The following is a 23,101-nucleotide window of genomic DNA, read 5'->3' as shown; positions in this document are numbered from 1 at the left end:
CGAGAGACTGTGTGCTATTTATATGGAAAACTTTGCATAGCGCTAACCGTTTAATATAAAAAGACTAAAATTCAATTCCCCACTAACTGTTTGTTATTTTCAGTTTCTTAAATAATAATTAAATAAAAACATTGTTTTTTTTTTTTTTTTTGTTTTGTTTTAAAGTTTTGAATAAAATAAATAGCAAACCATTTTTATAATATATAATATAATATAATATAATATAATATAATATATATATATTATATTATATATTATATATGATATACGTGTATATATATATATATATATATATATAACATATGTATACATATATATGTATATATAATCTAGTGGAGTTGTTTTAACCGTTGAACATCATCGTACCTGCTTCATATGGACAGTGTTTATATGACCGGATAATTTGATCAATTCTAACTATTCAATCTAAAACTGGTTTAGATTTGTTTACATGGTTTGGTTCGTGAATTGACATTTTTTTTATCAAGTCAATCCGACCCATCTGAAAAATATGATTACAATCCAACTTTACCTTACCGTACTTGTAAAGAGAAATTTTTAATGTTTTTAATCGATGTTAGTGATGTCGTGTGACTAGTAAATATTTGATATTTAAACTGTATGAGATTTTAGTTATTGATATAGCACCGTGGATCAACATGATTTTTTTTAATATAACTAAAAAACCACCCGACAACCCAACTTGAAAATAGAGGGTTGAGAGTTGGATTGAGTTGGGAACTCTATTCTGGTTGTTCGGGTCACCAAACCAAAATTTTATATCGGTTAAAAAAAAATTCAACTCAACCCAACCCAACTATACTGAACCGAACCTTAGTATATCTCTACTTAACTTTGTTTATAATATATATATAGTGTGTTAGTAACATATATTTTTTTTGAAATGAAGACTACAGCGTATGTGGACTAGACAGACACTCTGGGTCGACATCCCTCTATGACTACCGAGCTCCCAAGCACCACCTTGCCTTGACTAGTCCTGTCATGCACCTGAAAACAATAATGCAGAAAGGAATGAGTATATAAAGATACCCAATAAGCAACTACTTATAAAAAGTCATCGCATCATTGACCTAGCAGGTGACCAAGGCTATCCACTAGGACCTAGACATGTCATTCTGACTATACACACCCTTAGGTAATTAGTGAGCTTATGCAGCGGTGTCCCGTGTCTAGAGTTGAGGTGCTACCTCAAAGAACACTCTCACAATCAAGTGAGGATAACATGGTGAGTGGGCGATCCCATCTCATAGGTCATGGAGTCTCACAAGGTCGGAGGCACTGCCCCCCATATGTATCAGCTTTGCTAATTACCCACATGATGAACGTCCTCCCATAGGTCGAATCCTCCGTGTGGAGTAGCCCAACCAAACTCTCACACTTTGGTCACACATTCCTTAATTGGTCTCACGCCTAGCACAATGGTATAATACTAGAGTTGAAAGGGAAGTGGAAGCTCCACGGATACTACACCAATTGCTATCGGCCTACACACTACCTTTATCTCCTCCAGGTTCGTTGTGGTGGTCATTTAGATCTCTAGAGTGGTTCGGTGGTCTTGACGAAGTTCAACATCTCCAGAGTATTCAATTTCGACTTTTCGAGTCTGAATTGGTTAGGAGCACGGGGTCCCACCCTCTAATCGTCTCTCACGATTCCATAACGCTCGACTTAAGGAGACATTCCATTATAGGTCGTAAACTAGCCAAACTAACTCATGCACACTATTTTTAGGCTATTCTACTACTATTCCCCCTTAAGGGGAATTACACATTCACCGGGAGCTAATGTATAGTCGATCATGCATATAGTCGTACTTATGCTCAACAGGGTGAAAACATCCATCAAACACCTGAAACACAGATACAAAAATTTTCATCCACTGTTTCTCGTGTTATGGTATAAGCAGTGAAGAAACAACACAAATTAACATGCGAAAATCAATTCATCCATTTCGAGAATCTAGAGTAAGTAACCAATTTCCTGGTCACAAGTATTATTGAACTAGCCCCTAAGGTTGGCTTCTTTAGCATGCATGCATATCTAAGAGATTCCTACACGTGTTACTTCGTAGAAATCTGTGTGGTTACTTACAAGTCTATCGCATGCCTTCTCGAGTATGATTTCTAGTCAAGGAGCTGTCCGAGAAAACCAAATTCCTTATGGTGGGACCCAATTCATAATAAAATAAGGTTAATATCGAAATCATGATGAAAAACTAACAAACGGGCATCGACCTTTGACCCAATCCATTGGAAAGGCAGCTAACCAAAATATGGAAAAGAAAAAAAAATACATTCGACCTTTGACCCAATCCACACCTTGTGATTGACGCGCCCCCTGAAGCGACTTGAAACGACTCGACCCAACCTGTGACTGCATCTCCACCTGCGCTTGACACACGTGTGTTAAGTGTGTGTGGGGAACCTCTTGCACACGTGAGTGGTTCTCTTTTTTCGACCTCCCGTTTACCTGTGTTTCGTCCCGATTTCAATACTAACCCTATTTTTACTTGAAATAGGTTTCCCTAAGGGTTTTCCAAAGATTTTGTTGATTTTTTCTAGCAAGTAAACTGCACTTGGGAAGACACGCGACAATCCTGGAAGTAACCACACAGAATTAGGAAGTAATACTTGTAGGATGCGCTTGGTGATGCATGCAAGCTAGCAAAACTTAATCCTAGTGATAAGATAAGGAATCACTACAAGGGGAATAAGATTCGAATTACCTTGTTGATCGAATATCTCAAGACAAGAACACTTGATTGAGATTCGAATCACTCCACAAGCAAGATCGATCATGTCTAGCTTGAATGATTCTTGTTGATCAAATATCTCAAACACTTGTTTGAGATTCGAATCACTCCACAAGCAAGATTGATCATGTCGAGCTTGAATGATTCTACATGCAACCTAGACTACATAGAATTGCAAAGAAACTTAGTCATTGACTAAAGAAAAGCACAAATGCTTCTTTTACTATATTTTCCAAGTCTGCTTACAAATCCAACATACATTGCTTTATATAGCCTCAAAATGAAACTATTAAAGGCATTCCAAGAGTTTTAACATTCATACTTAATGGCCATAATTAGTATGTAACCTAAAGTGAATAAAAAGTCTTAAAATACAATAATTCTAAATTATTCTAAATTGTAACCCACCCAAAATTTATAACAATCAAACTTCATTCTTCTTCAATGTGACATGAATTGAAACATCTTTTGATAATTTTGACAACCTTTTCTTCACATCTTCATTGAAGTATATTGTATGATTGATGTCTTTTTATTCATATCACCTAGGTGGGCTAGACTCGGGATATCTTATGCTTAGGGGGTTAACTATACAGTTGATGGACTTGTTAATTGATGGAACTTTATGCCTAGATTTTGTATGCCTTCCTAAATACTTTACTACTTGTACATAATCATGCTATGTAGGTGGATGAGATATTTGTGTATCTACGCTTCGAGTGCTGGATAAACGTAATTGCCCCATTGAGCTTGTGTGACTGTATAGATGTATGTTAACTCCAGGTGAATGATTGTGTGAATTTTTCCTCTAAATAATAATCAATAGGGTTGATCTAAACTTAGGGTGTGCATAAATAGTGATTGGGTTAGGTCTAGATAGAGGACCCCCTAGAATGTTGCATTCAGTGGAATCGTGAGGGAGAATTAGAGGGTGAGACCCTTTAGCCCTGGATCATGACAAACTCGAGGAGTCAAGAACTATGAAACTAGGGTCCCTATCAAAGTCGACTAATTTCCCTTGAGACCTAGAGAGTCACCTCAGAACCTTAGGGTGAAGGAGAAAGATCTCTTGGCCATCAGTAGCTTGTATAACATTCGAGGAACTTTCACTTCCCTTCCTACTCTAGTACCGTACCATCGAGCTAGGAGTGACACTGGTTAGGATTGTGTTACTTATTGGTAGATCGTCTACTATATATGATGGAGCCGCCCTATGTTAGGACGTTAATCATGCAGGTAGTCATAGGTTACCTGCACAGATGGTCCGTCCTATGGGAGGACATTGATCATGTAGGAAACCTGTTCGAGCTGGCTTGTACTGGGGGTAGTGCCTCCCAACTTTAGGTAGCTTCATGGTCTGTGGGTCGAATTCACCAGCTAACTTTCCCATGGGCGTTTGTCTAGATTACTTATGCATAGTTGACATTTTACATGCACCATGTATCTTGACCCTCGTTTCCCCCATTACATGAACTTGACATATGTAAATATACATTTTGATCTTACTTTGATTTGTTTCTCGTAATTTGTAAAGTTTCAAACTAGCGCGAAAATTTTATAAATGATTTTCTATTACCTATTTTTACATTTCCATGGATTGCATAGTTTGTTCAGTCACTCTCGGTCTTTTGATGCCTCAAAATTTGGGATGTAACAATTGAACTGAAGCGTTGCACCAAATAAAAACCCTACATTGTGTTGAGGCGAACTAGACACGAATGTCGCTTGCAGCAAACCAAATGCGACCAAGTCAGACGTCCAACCTGAGGCAGCGACCTCTTCTTCTTTAGTGAGATTTGATACTGTTTGCAATAGCAAGGACCCCAGGTATGGTATGTGTTGGATCGGTATGGCAACCCTAGAGGGGGGTGCATAGGGTTTTAACGATAAAAGAAAAGGAGACAAAACAATAATCAAGTAGAACATGCAATAAATCACAATAATAATTTTGAAATTAAATAGGAAAGAGTTAGAGAAAATGACACCGTAGTTTTATAGTGGTTCGGTCAAACTCGACCTACTCTACTCCCCAAGTGCCTCTTGGGAATTTGAACAAACTCTTTCCACGATCTGAGCCAAACCGCTACACCACTCTTTTTACGAGTTCAAGTACAAACTCAATTCTTTCCACGGCACATGATCAAACCGATACAAGTATTTGAGTTTGATAATAAGACACCACAACTCTCTCATAGATTTACAATTTGGAACACTCACAACTATTTTCTCACAATACAATAATGCTCTCTCTCAAAAATAAAATGAAGAGAAATAAACTTGTAAGCTTAAACAAGAATAAGATGAAGAGAAATAAACTTGTAAGCTTAAACAAGAATAAGATGAAGAGAAATAAACTTGTAAGCTTCGAGAGAGCAACAAACAATGAAGACTTTGAACAAATGAAGATTGGAGAATTTATGGAAGTTGTGTATTTTAAAATAAGGGAAAGATGAGTTTACACAGAGAAGATGGCAAGATGTAGGAATTAATATTGACCCTTGGATTGTGTTAGGAATAATGGAAAGGGAGATTAAAAGTAAATAAATAAGAAAACTTTCTAAATTCATTTATTTAAATTTTTTAATATAATAATAATAAAAACTACGTGAGTAATTACCAAAATTTTAAAATATAATAATATAATATAGTAATAATAAAAATCGATGTGAGTAACCGTTACATTCAAATTTATATTTTGTAAAAATAATTTTATTTAGAAATATAATAATAAGAAAAACTCCTTTGATATATTTTGATTTGTCCATCAATTTGATTTTGCTGACACATCATCACGTCGGGTATGTTGTCTCGACTGTAATTTCTTCATTTTAGCTCTGATTTGAGTAATTGAAAAGTCATTGAAATCGTTATTCCCGACCTTATATTGTTTCAAAATATTGAAAAATAGTTAATAATTAAGAGTAGGTTTGTTATCATCCAATCATCAATCAATTAATTTATTGAAATTAATTAAAGTGAGATGAAGGGCCAAAAACCAACTGTATGACACTCTTAAACCTATCAAACACATGATAGTACAACCAAATGAGCGATCAAGTGATTGAAAAGAACCCAATCTAGTGAGTCCGAGAGAGATTGAGTAAACATAAACTTACTATCAATGAGACTTCATTCTACAACACACGAATGAAATCTCAGTAGTGGACCATTGAAAAAATTAGTGGTTCCGAACACAGTTTGAGTGGCATCTAAGTTGATGGTGGTCACACGATCATAACTAATTTAGTGAACAAAGATGATACATGACTGGTCGCGTGATTGTGATAACGAGAACGTAGTTGTTAGTGGGAGGAGTTGGTAGGGTTAACTTTTTCGTTAATTATTGCAAATGTATTTCTAATATATTTTTAAATAGATCATACGTAATTAATATCTTACGTTATACAATAAATACAATTAATTTGTTAACATGAACGTGGTTGAATGATAATTGACATATACTTTTGATTCCGTCAGGAATCATATAATAAATAATAGATAGAAGAAGAAGAAAGTGCCATTTATGTCTCTCTTTTTGTAATCTGACGGAGGAGTTGGCATTGCTGACAAATCCCCTCGAAAGAAAAAGCGGCAAAAGCAGAGGGCCATAGCCATGGCCATAGCCATAGAGCACATTCCACATTGAACGCATGATTCCCATCCCACAATTCTTTCTTCCCCAACTGTTATCTTCTCTCTGTTCTTCCTAATCCCACCTACATTTCTCTCTCTAATCTGTTTTTTTTTTTTTTTTTTTGATTCATACGCAAATTACCCATATTCAGAATCCGGTTTGGCAGCGTTAAATTTCGGTTTGTTTCTTCGATTCCCCGTTTTAGGTATTGGGTTGATCGTAGTTTTTCGTTTGATTTCAGAATTGGGGGTTTCCTTGTTTGTTATACTGGTTTTTAGTTTGGTTTTGTGTATTTGTTTTTCTAGTTTTTGAAGTATTGGTGTTTTATTGACCTTTGTTAATTTTGTGTTTTTCGCGTAATCTGGCAGATATAATTTCTATCTCTCTCCCGATCTCTCTGTGGAATAGCAAAATTTTGATCCGATCAAGCGCGGTATCAAGCTCGGGAAAAATGGCGAGCAATCCTCGAGTTTCTCGCTGTGCTCGCTTCGTTGCCTGTTTGCTGGATTTGGAGTTCGTTCAATCCCCTCCTTTGATTTGATTTTATTGCGGTCGATCGTTGAAAGGCGAGGTAGGCATTCATTGTTTTCCGATTGTTATCTTTGTTCTGTTCTTAATTTATATCCTCTGGATCGTGCGATTGCATCTCGTGATGATTTCTCTGTTTTTCAATCTGTTTTTGTTTAATTTCTGGGAGCGCCTGAAATTTACAATTCTAGGAGAGTTGGATTATGAAGATAAATTGCAACCATAAAGAAGTTTATGTTTGGCCATGGCTTCAGCTTTGCAATTTGGTTGTAGCTTTCTATGTTAGGTTGGTTTCTCTTTGAATGCGTCGTAACAACTGTAGCAAATGTAGGCAATGCCAAAAGAAGATAAACTAATTAGGTGACGAGAAATGGTTGACCTGTAATGCATCGCTTTGATTGAGCTAGTCGATTTCTTTTGAAGGTGAATAATGAATGATCATGCGCCTCATTTAGTCCGAGCGTCTAAAGATTATCAGACCATATGGTGAAGCACCTAACAATTATATCGTTTCTTGTTCAAGATCATCTGGAAAGCATCCAAACGGTTAATCTGTATCTACTAAAGTAATTAGTTCTGTTCAACTCTCTTGAATTCTGAAAGATGTCTGCTAGAAAGTCGAGAGGTGATGCGACAGAAAAGGTTTTGTCCCCTGATGAACGGCAGGCCAAGGTGAGGTTGCAAGTTTAATTTGTTAAAATATTTTAATAGAACAAGAAATTTGGATCCTCTCTTATTTTCCCAACTTGGTATTGGGTGCAATGTGGCATAAGCCTAAAAGTGATTTCAACAGGAAATGTCAGGTAACATATTTATTTTTCTGATAATCATTCATTGGGTTTAATTATAGTGTTCTCTTTTCAGATGAATGAACTCGAAAGGTTGATGGGTCCAATTGCTGATAAGCTTCCTGTCGACGACGCAGACAAGTTGGAAACTTCATTTGGTGGGAAAAACTCAGTTGATATTTCACAAAGAAGGATGGAAGTGTCTGGGAAGTGGGGGAGAGATAGGGGATCGGCCATGAAAATAGTTTTTGATCTTAAGAAATTTGCAGTCATATCTATGAGAACTTGCTATAGATCAGTTCGTAAGTATCCATATCTCTTTGCCCTACTCTGTGTGTTGATTCTCCTTTATAGATCATGTCCTTTTCTGTTTTCCCTTTTGGTGTCCGTGTCCCCTGTTTTGATTTGCACGGCTGCTCTTCTTGGAACCCTTTTGAGTTTTGGGCAACCTAATATACCTGAAATCGAAACGGAGAAGGTTTCACATGATGTAGCTTTTTTCGGATCGGAGATTTTGGACAATGCTACTGTTGTTGCTAAGGAGGATGATAGTTTTACTGTTGAGAGATTTGTTGCTAAGGAGGATAATAGTTTTACTGTTGAGAGATTTGAAGGAAATCAAGTAGGAAATTCTTATGTGGAAAGGGGTTCTGAAGAAGAGAGGAAGACAAGCATGCTTGATGAGAATGCTGGTTTTGTTGGCCTTGTTCCGGTGATCGATGAGCACAATCGTGAAATCCAGTTAGAGAAGGGCAGTGTTGAGGAGTTTGAGAGGGATGGAGTTAAGGAATTTGAGAAGGGTGAACTTGAGAAGGCAGCAACAGAGAGGGAATTCCCTAGTTCAGAGTTGGAGGAGAGGAGAGAAATTTATGAAAAGGATTTGGATGTTGAAAGTTTGACAACAGATGGTGTAAGCGTAGAGAACCAGCTTTTGGCTGCCGAAAGCACGGGAAATGAGGTTTTTGAAGTAGAAGATCATAACATCTCCATAGAACTTGCCCATAAAGGAGATCAGCTGAGCTTATCTCTCAGTGATAAAGATGATCATGTTGAAAATGATTATGATTCTTTGCGTTCTGAGTCTGATAGAGCAGAAAGCTCCTCACCTGATGCCTCAATGACTGATATCATACCTTTGTTGGATGAGTTGCACCCTCTCTTGGACTCAGAAACTCCACAACCTGCTCAAGGGTCAAATGAAGAATCAGATGCTTATTCAGAACTGTATCATAAAAGTGATGGTGAATGTGTGATGTCAGATGATGAGGCTGAGAACCAGGGAGAAGAAGGCGGTGTTGTCGAGGATGACGAGGATGATGATGATGAGGGGTTGCAGGAAGAGAAGGAGGATGAGAGCAAATCCGCTATCAAGTGGACTGAGGATGACCAAAAGAATCTCATGGATTTGGGAAGTTTAGAGCTCGAAAGGAATCAGCGTTTGGAAAATCTCATTGCAAGGAGAAGAGCAAGGAACAACCTGAGAATGTTGGCTGGGATGAATTTGATAGACTTGGATGGTTTTGATCTTCCTGGTAATGTACCGCCCATATCGACAACCAGACGTAACCCATTTGATCTCCCTTATGATTCATACAATAATATGGGATTGCCACCAATTCCTGGGTCTGCTCCATCTATTTTGTTGCCTAGACGTAATCCATTTGATCTTCCATATGACCCAAATGAAGAAAAACCGGATCTCAAGAGTGATGATTTCGAAAACGAATTTTTGCCACCTCAACAGAAAGATATGTTCCGAAGACATGAAAGTTTCTGTGTGGGCCCTTCAAATTTTGCTATTCCCAAGCTAGAGCAACAAAATATTAGATGGAAACCATATTTCATGCCTGAAAAAACAGCTGTAGAAGAAACGAACTACTCTCAATTGGAAAGACAACTTAGTGAAGCCAGTGAATCAAAACTGAGTTGTGTTTCTGATACTGAATCAATGAGTTCCATTGCAGATCAGGATGACAAGAAGCTTGATGAATCACATTCTTTTCTGGAAACAACAGCAGTTTCCTTCCTTGACCCCATAGCCAGTGTTATTGAGCATGGAAACGGGCCATGGGAGGATATAGGCTCTGAGAATTACGTACAAGAAAACAGAGATGTGCATCATGAAGTGATCGAGATTACTTTGGGATCGACCGAGAGTCACTTTGAAAGCCAATCTGGATCATCTGAAATCGGAGCTGGAGATATCCCAGTGGAGATTAACGCCAGTGAAATTCACTCCAAAAATATATTAGTTGAAACAGATATCAGCAGCCATTCCAGCTTGTCTTCATTATCAGAAGTAAATGAAACATCAATTGAGGTCAAAACAGATGAGGCGAAACCGAATAGCCTCCGAACAGAGGAATCTAGCATTGATACTACTAGCATAACAATGTCGACTGCCTTCGAAAAAGATGCAGACTTCAAGATTGTCAGTGAAGTGTTGGATGACAATCAGCATAAGGAGCCTGTTTATGACTCAAGCCCTTCAGCCGAAGGCGAGCTCTCTTTTTCACTTGTTTTTTTCTAATGCATATACAGAGAAACCAATATGTGCCCTTCCCTTTTTACTAACACAATTGGCCCCTTTTCAGGTAAAGAATCTGAAGTACAATCTGAAGTACAATCTGAAATAGAACAGGACATTACTTCGAGTTTGGAAGATACTCGTGATGACTCCTCAGAGTTACATATAGTTGATAAAAATGAACAAGAGTCGAGGGAAGTTCCAGAAGTTATTGTTCACGAGGTTACGAAGATTGAGTCTCCCAAACATGGCACCAACTATGATGCTCAAAACTTGGCCGTGGCCCATGAACTTTTAGTTGAGCATGTTCCAATAGATTCCGGTCCATCCTTCTCAGACATTGCATCGATCGAGAAAGGAATAGTCGATGATGTTGTGGAAGATAAAGATCAGTTGACAAGCCACGAGGAGGATATTATTGAAGATATTCACAAAATTGAAGATGAGAATCTAAATTCTTCACCTTCAAGTCATCAGATCTCTTCTCGTAGTAGACCGACTTTCACTGAACCCGAGGAGAAACTGTCTTCTGCCGTAAACCATGTTTCAGCAGAAATTGGGTCATCTTCAAGTGAAAAACATGTGGAGTTTCATGAAACATTAAATGACAAAGAAAATTCTGAACTTGAACAAACAAAAATCTGCAGATCAAGTTCATCCGGCAGCAGTTCTGTGGAGGAAGTAATTTTGCAAACTGATGTAATTTGTCATAGTGATCAACCTACTACTTCTACATCAAATCGCGGTTCAGAAATCCCGGCTCAGGACATCAATGACCTCGTTGAAACGACAGATTCTTTGGCTACCTTTTCTGACCATTTGATTACTGCCAATGCAACTATTCCAGGATCACAGGAACAAAAAAACCCTCCAGTGGTGGAGGAGGAAGCCGTTTTGATTTCTTTAAGTTCAACATTTCCTTCTGGATTGGAGCAAGTTGAGGATAGGTCAATGAATGAGGCCGAATTTGTTAGGTCTGAACAAGATATTGTTGAACCCTCAAGTGTTAAATCACACACAGAGAGTGAATCCCTGCAAGATCTGGGGATAAAAATAGCTTCTTCAGGTTCCAGTACTCCTAATGTGGCTCCTGAAGTTATTTCATCTGTTACTGAATTAGAGCAGTCGTGGTCAGACAAGTCAATGGTCGAGCCTATTCTTGGTAACCGTGACGATGTTGAGGTAAGTGCTGCTAGATTCGTGATCTTTTGCTTACTTTTTTGAGTTGATGGTTCTCTTCTTGCTATGACATCAATGATCTTGAAAAGATCCAATCCATAGAGTTACTCGTAAATCATAATGCAGTGTCCATCGTGTTAGGAATCACGAGTCTCCTCAATGGTATGATATTGTCCACTTTGAGCATAAGATCTCTTGGTTTTGCTTTGGGCTTCCCCAAAAGGCCTCATACCAATAGAGATAGTATTCCTCACTTATAAACGTATGATCTTCCACTAAATTAACCAATGTAGAACTCACTCCCAATAATCCTCAACAATTCTCCCCTCGAACAAAGTACACTATAAGCCTCAGGCTTATGGAGCTCTTGAATAGCCTCCCCTTAATCGAGGCTGGACTCCGTTCTCTGGAGCCCTCGAACAAAGTACACCCTTTGTTCAACACTCTAGTCACTTTTGACTACACCTTCGAAGCTCACAATTCTTTGTTCGATATTTGAGGATTCTATTGACATGGTTAAGTTTAGGGCATGGCTCTGACACCATGTTAGGATTCACGAGTCTCCACAATGGTATGATATTGTCCACTTTGAGCATAAGCTCTCGTGGCTTTGCTTTGGGCTTCCCCAAAAGGCCTCATACCAATGAAAATAGTATTCCTCACTTATAAACCTATGATCTTCCACTAAATTAACCAATGTGGGACTCATTCCCAATAATCCTCAACACATCATGGATTAGATGTTAACTAAACTCCATAGATAATTATTACATTCGTCGTGGCCTTTGGATAACCATATCTGCATGTGGTCTTGTTTTCCTAAGATCTAACATAGCATTGTAACTTTCCCTTTTAACTGATCTGAGTATGAAAATTTCTTTTATCATGTTATTTAATGAATTGATTGTGGCTTTATGAGAGAAGATTATGATGATCATATTATGTATTTAGTGAAGTAAAACGATGGTATCAAGCTGATATCTTGCAGGAACAAGGTGTTTTATCGACGGATTCTGCTGCTGAAGTAATCTCTGAAAATGTAACACCAAAAGTTCATCAAGACATTTCAACAGCTTTATCTTCTGTTGAAGCTGATTCGTCCACATCTTCACCAGTTAGATCACCTAATACTGGTAGGAATCCAAAAGATGATATTGTTGATTTAGTCGTATCTGAGGATCGTGAGGAGGTATCGAAGCGTTTGGACTATCTAGCAGAAACACATGGTTCTCGTTTTTCGGAAAAGATGATTAGGGAAGAGGTAAATGAAATAACAGATATTGATGAAGGATTGTTAGTAGAATTGGACGAAGTTGGGGATTTCAGCGGGAAGAAGGTTGGGGAACCAATCCTTGAAGAAAAGGTACTCCCAGAGGAAGCTGAAGCAGAGAGATTTGAATTGGGTTCTAATTCCAATCCGACAGAAGCTAAATCAGATATACCAATGCTTGAAGCGAAATCACTTGATGATATCAACTTAGCTTTTCGGCAACTCCACGAAGGAGTAGACGTGGAGGATGTCATTCTTCCCAGTGCGATTGAAAGCGAAAGCCAGATTAATGAACTCAATCCTGAAGCAAGTTCGGATTTGGAGGTTGTGGAAGCGAGATCTCTCGGAGATATTCATGTTGCTTTGATACAAGTCTCAAAGGATAACATAGGTGAATCAAGTTCTAGCTCCAACAACTTAGAAGCTAAATTAGATATACCAATGCTTGAAGCAAAATCTCTTGATGATATCAACTTAGCTTTTAGGCAACTTCACGAAGGAGTCGATGTTGAAGATGTCATTCTTCCCAGTGTGATCGAAAGCCAGATTAATGAACTCAATCCCGAAGCAAGTTTGGATTTGGAGGTTGTGGAAGCGAGTTCTCTCGGAGATATTCATGATGCTTTGACGCAAGTATCAAAGAATAGCATAGGTGAATCAAGTTCTAGTTCCAACAACTTAGAAACAAAATCAGATATCCCAATGCTTGAAGCAAAATCACTTGATGATATCAACTTAACGTTTAGGCAACCTCACGAAGGAGTAGACGTGGACGACGTCATTGTTCCCAGTGCGGTTGAAAGCCAAGTTACGGAAGAAGCCATTCCAGAAAAGAGTTCAGATTTGGAAGTCGTCGAAGCAAGATCTTTGGGAGATATCCATGTTGCTTCGATGCAACTCTCAGAGAATAACATAGGTGAATCAGGTTCTAGTTCCAATCCCACTGAAACTAAATCAGATATACCAATTCTTGAAGCAAGATCACTAGATGATATCAACTTAGCTTCTAGGAAACTCCATGAAGGAGTAGATGTGGAGAATGTCATCCTTCCCAGCACGATCGAAAAGGAGGTTAAAGACGAAGCCAAAGCCGAAACAAGTTCCGATTTGGAAGTTGTTGAAGCAAAATCACTAGGAGATATTCATGTTGCCTTAATGGAAGCCTCAGAGAAAAACTTGAACGAACTTCCAACGAGCTCCGTGTCAAATGATCCATCAGAGGGAGGATTAGAACCATATGGAGCGGATTCCAACATTGAGACTATCTCATCGAACACGACTAACGTCGACAAACCAGCAGATATAGTTGACGAAAAATCGGTAGATTCCAATGTATCTGCTTCCAAAACCAAAGACAAGAAGGCGAAGTCTCGAAAATCAAAATCAGGATCTAGCTCCAGCTCCAGCTCAAGCTCAAGCTCAAGTGATTCTGATTGAGCTGGTAATCATAAGAGGTAAAAGTCATAGAATCATATGGGAGTTTTCCTTTGTGGTTTTTCTCTTCATTTCAGGATTTGGATTTGGTTTTCCAGTTTGGTTACATTCTTTTTCCACTCTGCAATCTTTTGAAAAGTGAGTCGCGAGTCGCGGTTTGATTTCTTTCAATTGAGCACGTTCGTACGATCCCTATCCCCCTTAAAGAGTTTGAAGTTTGAGGGAGAAAATGTGGTTTTTTTAATTTTATTTTGTTCTTCTTTTTTGTATAAACATGTATGTAAAAGTTTTGGTGTATTGATGAATTGACAATTATTACTTTAGTTTTTCAAGATTCTATTTGAGTTTGGTGTTACGACAGTGGATTTTGTGTTAAGAATTAGGAAGTGTTCCTTTTTTCTTTGAATTGTTGTAGTACAGACTCTTGCCTTGGTTGAATTAGCTTGTAGTCGATTCCAGAATCGATACGGTTTCGCATGTTAGATCGGTTTAGATCGATGTATCTGCCCATTTGATTAGTTTTTGTTCATCATTGCCTTCTTGTTCTTCATTGGGTTTTAGGTTGAGATTCAGGGTGTTCTAAACTTGACACTTAAGGAAGTGTTTGATGCAAACAAAATTCTTTTTGAGTATTATACTTAGTAAGTGACCACACTGATGATATGGCGGAAGAATGCACAAACTTTAAATTATGGTCTTGACTCTAATTCTTTTCATATCAATTTCGTAATCTTTGAGCCTCCTCGGGTACGCATCACTATTGAGGTCGAACAATGTAAATTCATACAAATATGTTATTTTTAATGAATAGATCCGATCCATATTCAAAGGGGATCAAATAGGAAATGATACTCTCAATCATAGACCTATAATGAAATATACGATCAACAACATTTATCAAATTTGAAAAAGGGTCAGAAGAAATGGTTCGATCCTCTTATTTTGATTTCTCGAGGTAAATAGAAGATTCAAGAGGCCCCTAATGATCAATATAAATACGAATGAGCCGACTTGATATTTGGGCATTATAACTACAAAGAAGACTTTTCGGATTTTGATTCTTTACTACGGGAATCGCTTTTGCTTTCTTTTCCTCTGGCTACTAAGATGTTTCAGTTCGCCAGGTTGTCTCTTGCCTGCCCATGGATTCAGCAACAGTTTGAAAGGTTGACCTATTCGGGAATCTCCGGATCTACGCTTATTTTCAACTCCCCGAAGCATTTCGTCGCTTACTACGCCCTTCCTCGTCTCTGGGTGCCTAGGTATCCACCGTAAGCCTTTCTTCGTTTGAACCTCGCCCTTAACTTTAAGGCTATGCCATTGGATTCCATCGAATTCTAGTTCTAGAATCATTCTTCGAAACATCCACAAGGGTTGTCTTATAGCAATTCGATTCAATACATCTAGTAGACTCCACTCTACCCTAACCAATCCTTTTTTCTCGTTTTTTGGCACAAGAAGAAGGGGTTGATCCGTATCATCTTGACTGAGTTCTGATTTCTCTATTTTTTTAATAATACCGAGTTGGGTTCTTTTCCTACCCGTATATGACTTTCCTTTCATAACGTTCTTTTATTGGTCATATCGTCAAATCGTGACCATATCGCCACTAAAATGTAGGGGACATATCACCAATCTCTCTCGTGGCCATATTGCTAAGTTTGTAGAGAATATAGTTATGACCATATCGTCATGAAAAATATTAGAGGAGTCATATCGTCACATCCTCACATTCTCTAAATATCATGGCTCATAAACATACATATGCATGAGGTCTCACTAAATACGATTGTCTAATACAACTCTGACATACCATTATGACTATTAATGTAATATTATCATTTCTCTCGGGACTACCATTCCTTAAAGTATGACCAATATCATATCACCATATCATGACATGAATCATACACATGCATCATCAACATCACAATTCTACTAGAATTTCATGGTCATAACCCATATCATGCACATCACAATGCATACGTAAATATCATACATTCCAACATATAATGACAAGTCTTCCGGTCTAACTTATAACGTCCACCTCTATCTCAACCCATTTTCCACTTAAGCTATCTGGGAGGTGTAACCCGTATCATACACATCAAAATGCATCCATAATATCATACATTCCAACATACAATGACAAGTCCTCCGATCTAGCTTATAGCGTCCATCAGTAGGTTCACTTACCTGGATCTCAACCCATTTTCCACTAAGAACTAGATCTGAAGCTATCCGAGCACCTCACATACTTTAACGACCGTTAAGTAGCATAATCGTGTAGATTTCGTGTTGAAAGGCAATTAGTTTTGGACCCATTGTAAGACCAAATTGAGTGGTAAGAAAAAACATGGTTATTTGTTTAATATAAAGTCAAACAAAAGAGTGGGAGTGGGAGTGGGAGTGGGAGTGGGAAGCAAAGAAAGAATAGAATTTATCTATCTGCATTGCATCTTCTTGAAGTACCTAACAGAAAGAATCCTATTGAGCAAAGTCTTCAACCTCCTAGACCCTTGTCCAGGCTTCAACACACCATAGTTCTCTTCTTCGAGACCCGAGCAAGACCCGGTCCCGAACATGTTATTCCCGGAACACCACCCGCCGTAGGAAAACAAGGCACGATGACGTCTGTTGAGGATGTCACGGTCGATCTTGTCCAACACGCGATCATTGTCCTTGAACTTTCGGGCAAAGGGGCGGTTGCTGGTGAGCATCTTCTTGTAGTGTGGGAGGCCGAGATAGCGGGGGTGTTGGCGGGGAGGCGTGTCCCAAGCGATGTAGTGAAGATCGTGGTTGACGGTGGTGTTTCGGTAGTGATCGGAGTTGCAGATTAGGGTCTGGAAGTATCCCTCCGGAGAGGAAACGAAGTTGGTGTAGTAAAGGAGGAGAGTTCTTGGGAGATTGTCCCAACCCACTATGCAATACTCTGCAAATGATCTTGATAGTATTGTCCATGCTGAACCTGCCAATAATTAAATCAATTTTTTAAATAAATCAAATTTTAACATATTTAATATTACACGTAATGAAATATTATAAAACGACACAAAATTAAAAATTTAAAGACATTATTGTTATTATATATTTTCGACTAATTAAAAGTTTAAGAATTTATTAGAAATATTTTAAAATTAAAAAAACTTATAATTAAAATTTGTTTTAAAAAAAAATTATTATTGTTGTTTATTAAAAAAAAAAAAGCTAAATTGCAATTTTAGCCCATGAAATTTTAAAATTACAAAATTAGCCTTTCAACTTACAAATTTAGTAATTTTTTAAAATTTATATATGATACACCAAATTAAAAATTTTAATAGTAAATAATTTATTTTTAAAAGAGTTAAATTTGTTAAAGATTTTTAAATATAAAATTAAAACATATTTTTTTTAAATTCAAGAATTGAATTGGTACCATCTCAAAATTCAAAATTTAAGGGCTAAATTTGTAATATAATTAAAAATCAAGGACTAAACTTGTCATATACCTAAAATCAAAGACTAAACTTGTAATATACATAAAAATTGGGACTAAATTTATAATATACATAAAAATTAGGGACTAAACTTGTAATTATATCGGAATGACGTGGTGGTAGGTATGACTGATGGAATGCCCAAACTCCTCTAGATAACTCCCTTTTACCAATACCCATATCTCTATTTTCTAAATCACCTTTAAATCTAGTTGGAAAACGACGTTCCAATTCCACACCAAACGAGTTCGTTTTATTGGGTTTCGTTAGGCAACCACTTCTTTTTTAAAAAAATTAATTTTATTCGATTGAATCCCAAATTCACTCGCTAATTAGGGGTAAAAAGGTAATATCCCATTATTTGAAATTTCGATGACTACCCCCACAAACTAACGCAGGCTTTTTTAACGTGCTATTAGGAATCACAGATCTCCACAATAGTATGATATTGTCCACTTTGAGTATAAGCTCTCATGGCTTTGCTTTGGGCTTCCCCGAGAAGCCTCATACCAATGAAGATGTATTCCTCACTTGTAAACCTCAACGTGGGACTCCTTCCCAACAATCCTCCCCTCAAACAAAGTACACTATAGAGCCTCCTCGACTCCTTTCTCTAGAGCCCTTGAACAAAGTACACCCTTTGTTCAACACTTGAGTCGCTTTTGACTCCACTTTCGAGGCTACCAATTTCTTTGTTCGATATTTGAGGATTCTATTGACATGGCTAAGTTAAGGGCATGGCTCTAATATTATGTTAGGAATTTGAGCATAAGTTCTCGTGACAAACTAACATGTTTAACTTACCGGAACGATGACTATCCCCACAAACCAACACACACTTTTTCAACATGTTAACGTACGGAGTTCTTGTGATTGAGCCACCGAAAAGGAAGGTGCATTTTTTTCTAGAGTTCATGTAATTTTTGAGTTTGTCATAAGTCAACGATTCAATTTGAGTTCCTATGATTAGTACCCACCAAAAAGGAAGGTGCATCTTTCCATTATAAGGAGACTACTTAACCGAGGTCATAAGCTCAAATCGAATCGAATCAAGCAAGCAACATAGTTATTTAAACAAGAATGTCTATTCCCCAGGCAAATCATAACTCAACTAGCTCACGTGATAATCCTAATTTAAATGTAATTAAGATCCTTCAGAACCCTCACATGGTTACTAATTAATAAATATATCCAGAAAGAATCAAAGTTAACAAACCTGTGTAGAGCTTGAATGCAGTGGGGAGAGTCCTCTGCTTGATAACCCACCAAATCTCTGATTTGTTCATGCTGTAAAGCGCTGGATCTATCATGATAGGCTTCCCTCTTTTGTTCCTGAATTCACAATTTCCAAACCAAAATGTAAACAAAACAATAAGAACATCATTAAATTTGGGGAAAACAATGGATTCTTACAGCTTCCAACCCAGACGGCTTGAATGTTGAATGAAATTCAGATCTCTCGGCAAATCAGAGAAGGCATCAATCAGATCTGAAAACCCATCAATGAATTTATATGAACAAATCATCCAATTCCAACAAAACCCAGAAAGGAAATCCAACGAAAACAACATCAATGAATTTATAAATGAACGAATCATCCAATTCCAACGAAACCCAATAAAGAAATCGACCAAAAACCACATCAAATTTCACTCACCATACCATCTTGAGTAAGCAGGGGATAGTCAGAGGCGCTCAAATTGATGAACCAATCCCATTTGCAAGTTCTCAAAAGAATCGCCATGGAATGCAGAGTGGTAGCAAGCATGGTGGGTCCTCTGTAAGTGACCAAGTTAGGTTTTCCGACCATCCAAACATTCCCCACTCGTCGGAAAACGGGATTCTGAGTCAGAAACTCGGCGATCTCGCGGTGGTGTGAGGCGGAGGCGCCCTGATCCATGTGGATGAGGTAGTGGTTTCCGGGGTGGTAGATGGCAGACAAGAGGCGTTTGAGGCGCCTGGCATCGCCGTCGGAGGCGGAGATCAGGTATGCAAAGGAGACTGGATAGGAGAGATTTGATTTGGGGGAGTATAGGGAGTTGATTGGGGGAGTAATGGCGGCGATGGGTTTGGTTAATTTTGTTTGGATGAAGAAAAAAGAGAGGAGAGTGGATGTTAGAAGGAAGGAGATTGTGAGAAGCTTGAGACTCATTTTCCCGAGAAAATGGGTGAGAAAATGGGCGAGAAAATTTTGAGTTTCAGAAAGAAAATGAAGAAGAAGATGATGAAGAAGGCATTAATGGAGAAATGGGGGAAAAGGGTTTGGAAGAGTGATGAATATGGGGTTCCTTGCTTTGAAGGGAAGGGAAGGGAATTTGTTCCCTTTTTTTACTTTTAAATAAATTACAAAATTAGTATTAAATAAATTAATTATAGATCTTACAATAAATAAAAAAATAAAACTCAACCTATACTGACTTATACTATTAAATAAAATGCAAATCTATCCTATACATGTGCCACGGTTTAGGGGTTACGATGCCTCCGTCGGCCTTACAGGGTGCATTGTCTTGAAAAATGCAGTAACACGAGACTTGAGTAGTTTAAAAATACTCAGTAAGCGACCCCCTTAATGGGGTTATAATGTAAGAACATGCGAATACAATGATGGGATCTTTCGTAACAGTTTATTTTCCTACAGTACTATCCTAATGGATAACTTGGATGTGTAATTCATTTCCTACACATGGCTCACACGTGTGAGTATGGACTCATCAGTCAATTCGCACACTGATAGTCTATCCTTCACATGTGTCACAGTCTTAGGGTTGCGATGTCTCCGTCAGCTTTACAGGGGCGCATTGTCTTGAAAAATGTAGTAGCACAAGACTTGAGTAGTTTAAAAATACTCAGTAAGAGACCCTTATTGGGGTTATAATGTAAGAACATGCAAATGCAATGATGGGGTCTATTTTAACAATATATTTTCCTACCGTACTATCCTAATGGGTAGCTTGGATGTGTAATTCATTTCCTACACATGCCCCATACGTGTGAGTATGGACCCACCAGTCAGTTCGCATACCGCTGGACCTTTTTCTTTGTCAGGCGAGCATATTCTGGGATCTCTATATGGTGGACACCTGCTAGAAGTAGTAGTCATCATGGAAGCATTATGTAAAACATAATAGTCGTTCTCATGCCTAGTAGTGTACGCGTCTGTGTTGAAGATCGTTGGGACGGAGTCCCACATTGGTTAATTTAGGGAATGATCATGGGTTTATAAGTAAAGAATACATCAACATGTATACCGAGACTTTTTGGGAAGCCCAAAGCAAAGCCATGAGAGGTTATACTCACACGGGACAATATCATACTATCGTAGAGATCCTACTATTGTCGGTATAAAAAAAAATATTGCAAAAGTATTAAGTATGGTGAGAAAATTGAATTAAAGCACGTGATTCCCACGTGGTTATTTAATTTATGTCGGTGATCTTATAATGGGCCCCATTTGTATGGGTGGCCCAAGTATGTAAATTCCGAAAATGGGCCTGAATTTCGTCCTTATTAGTTTGTTTAAAAGGGCAATGGTAGGGAATTTGGGTTGGATCACTCCATTTATTTAATTATTTGAAAGGTAATTTTTTCAAAATATATATTTAAATTTTTATTTATTTTCAAATAAATAAATAAATATTTACGAACTAACATTTTAATTTTATTATAAAAAATTGAATAAATGACCCCAAACGCCATGGACCAACTCGAACAATTAGGTTATAATTATTTCTGATGAGTTCAAATAAATGAAAATTTATAGATTTGGTTGATTCATGAATTTTTCTAAAATTATATTAGTACCGCCAACGAGGACACCAGGCCCCGAAAGGAGTAAATTGTGAGATCCCACATCTAATGGAGAGAAACGAAGTATTTTTTTACAAGAGTGCGTAAACCTCTCTCTAGCAGACACGTTTTAAAAATCTAAACAATATCTACTAGCGGTGGTTTTGAGTTGTTATCGTCTGAGACTAAGTAAGTCAATAACACATGGAAGAAACTTGCAAAGGTGACCGAGTCGAGCTTGATTCTTGCATATATCAACCCGTCAAACAAATGCTCGGCGTTACTCATCAACCCATATCCAAAAATTATTATATTCAAACTTTGACATTATAACGAACGACTTACGTGAAGCTTGTAAAAGTCGAGATTTTGATCATATTAACAACAATGGTAGTTGTATGGGTCATTATAATTTAATTAATTTTTAAATGGAGTTTGGTTGTAAATTCAAATTTTTTTAATTTGAAGAGAAAAGATGCGTGATAATTATTATTGAATTATACGAGTCAAATAGTAATGATTCGAACCACCTCTTTTTACACTATTTTGGAAACTCAAGGACTCCCTCGTGAAAGAACAGTGAAACCCGAGTTCAATTAGGGAATAAAACAAAGCTAGCTTGGCTAAGACAGAGAGGAGCGAAGCAACTCGACCGAGAGGGAGAGGAGGGTCAGGGAATAGAGGTTCAAGTGAAGGAGAGGTGTGCTTTTAGCTCTTTCAGGCAGGCGGGCAGCTCCCCACTATACTAATTGTGTAAGTGAAGTGGGTGCTAGGTGGGTGTCCGAACTTTCTGACGAGTAGACAGAATTCCATACTCGATTTCATAGATACATATAGCATTCTGTGGAAAGTTGTATTCGATGGAAGTCGTATGTACAGCTTGGAGGGAGATCTTTCATATCTTTCGAGATCCAGAGTGTTGGCGTCTCTTTCAATAATTAAAGTTTGTTTTAAAGAATAGTCGGAGAATAAATAATAAAAAAAAATATAAGTGGATAGAATTGTATTGTAAAAGAAAATTTTTAAATTCAAGTGGTTCGGTTTCAGCTCAATATAATTTTAGAGAAATTCAATAAAATTTTTAATTATTTGAACCCTACACAATAACTTTATAATTTAATTGTTCGGATTGTAATTTTTTCAACCCAAATAACTCTTATTAAATAATGAATCTAATCATAATTTTTTTTGTTCGTAAATTTATGCATCATAGATTATCGATTCTATAACAACTTTATACAATATGATATAACTACAAAATAACATAACTTTATCATGACATAACTTATCGTTGCATAACGTGTCATAACACGACATAACATAGCAGGGCATAATATAACATAGTATAACATCGAGCAACATAACATATTTTAACATATCATGTATATATATGACACGTGCAAGGGTCATGGGACACGTGCAAGGGTCATGGGACACGCATCATCATACATAATACAATTCATCCAACTAAGCCAATAGTAGAGCCACTTAATTGGTTGGTTTAGGCCGAAGTCACTACTCCATTAATGCTAGTTTAATGCTTTATAACAACCCAAGCCCACTGCTAGTAGATATTGTCCGCTTTGGCCCGTTACGTATCGTTGTCAGCCTCATGGTCTTAAAGCGCATTTGCTAGGGAGAGGTTTCCACATGCTTATAAAAAATTATTTGTTCTCCTCTTAACCAATGTGAGATCT

At 37.6% G+C, this 23,101-nt stretch overlaps 2 protein-coding genes across 3 annotated transcripts; one reads left to right on the top strand and one right to left on the bottom strand.

Annotated features, from left to right (window-relative positions):
• Positions 1-6,309: 6,309 nt before the first annotated feature.
• LOC111453199 lies at positions 6,310-14,508 on the top strand. 2 transcript variants are annotated; one of them, XM_023094195.1, is made up of 6 exons: positions 6,310-6,615; positions 6,779-6,981; positions 7,362-7,610; positions 7,803-10,224; positions 10,321-11,435; positions 12,421-14,508. In XM_023094195.1, the coding sequence occupies exons 3-6, from the start codon at positions 7,542-7,544 to the stop codon at positions 14,137-14,139; spliced, it is 5,325 nt and encodes a 1,774-aa protein (XP_022949963.1). In that variant the 5' UTR covers positions 6,310-6,615; positions 6,779-6,981; positions 7,362-7,541; the 3' UTR covers positions 14,140-14,508. The 2 variants fall into 2 exon arrangements, with proteins under 2 accessions (XP_022949963.1, XP_022949964.1); XM_023094196.1 differs by lacking the exons at positions 6,310-6,615; positions 6,779-6,981 and adding an exon at positions 7,120-7,224.
• A 1,902-nt stretch (positions 14,509-16,410) lies between these two features.
• Positions 16,411-19,919, bottom strand: LOC111453200 (beta-glucuronosyltransferase GlcAT14A). The gene is made up of 4 exons (XM_023094197.1): positions 19,278-19,919; positions 19,029-19,104; positions 18,832-18,947; positions 16,411-17,104 (listed from the first exon to the last, which is right to left on the bottom strand). Exons 1-4 carry the CDS (start codon positions 19,765-19,767, stop codon positions 16,581-16,583), a joined length of 1,206 nt encoding a protein of 401 aa, XP_022949965.1. The 5' UTR covers positions 19,768-19,919; the 3' UTR covers positions 16,411-16,580.
• Between the last annotated feature and the right edge of the window lie 3,182 nt (positions 19,920-23,101).

Source organism: Cucurbita moschata, unplaced genomic scaffold, assembly GCF_002738365.1.
Source record: "Cucurbita moschata cultivar Rifu unplaced genomic scaffold, Cmos_1.0 Cmo_Scf00015, whole genome shotgun sequence".
In the NCBI taxonomy this organism is placed as follows: domain Eukaryota; kingdom Viridiplantae; phylum Streptophyta; class Magnoliopsida; order Cucurbitales; family Cucurbitaceae; genus Cucurbita; species Cucurbita moschata.
The sequence above is the reverse complement of the archived record's forward strand: the minus strand, read 5'-3'. Positions and strand labels throughout refer to the sequence as shown.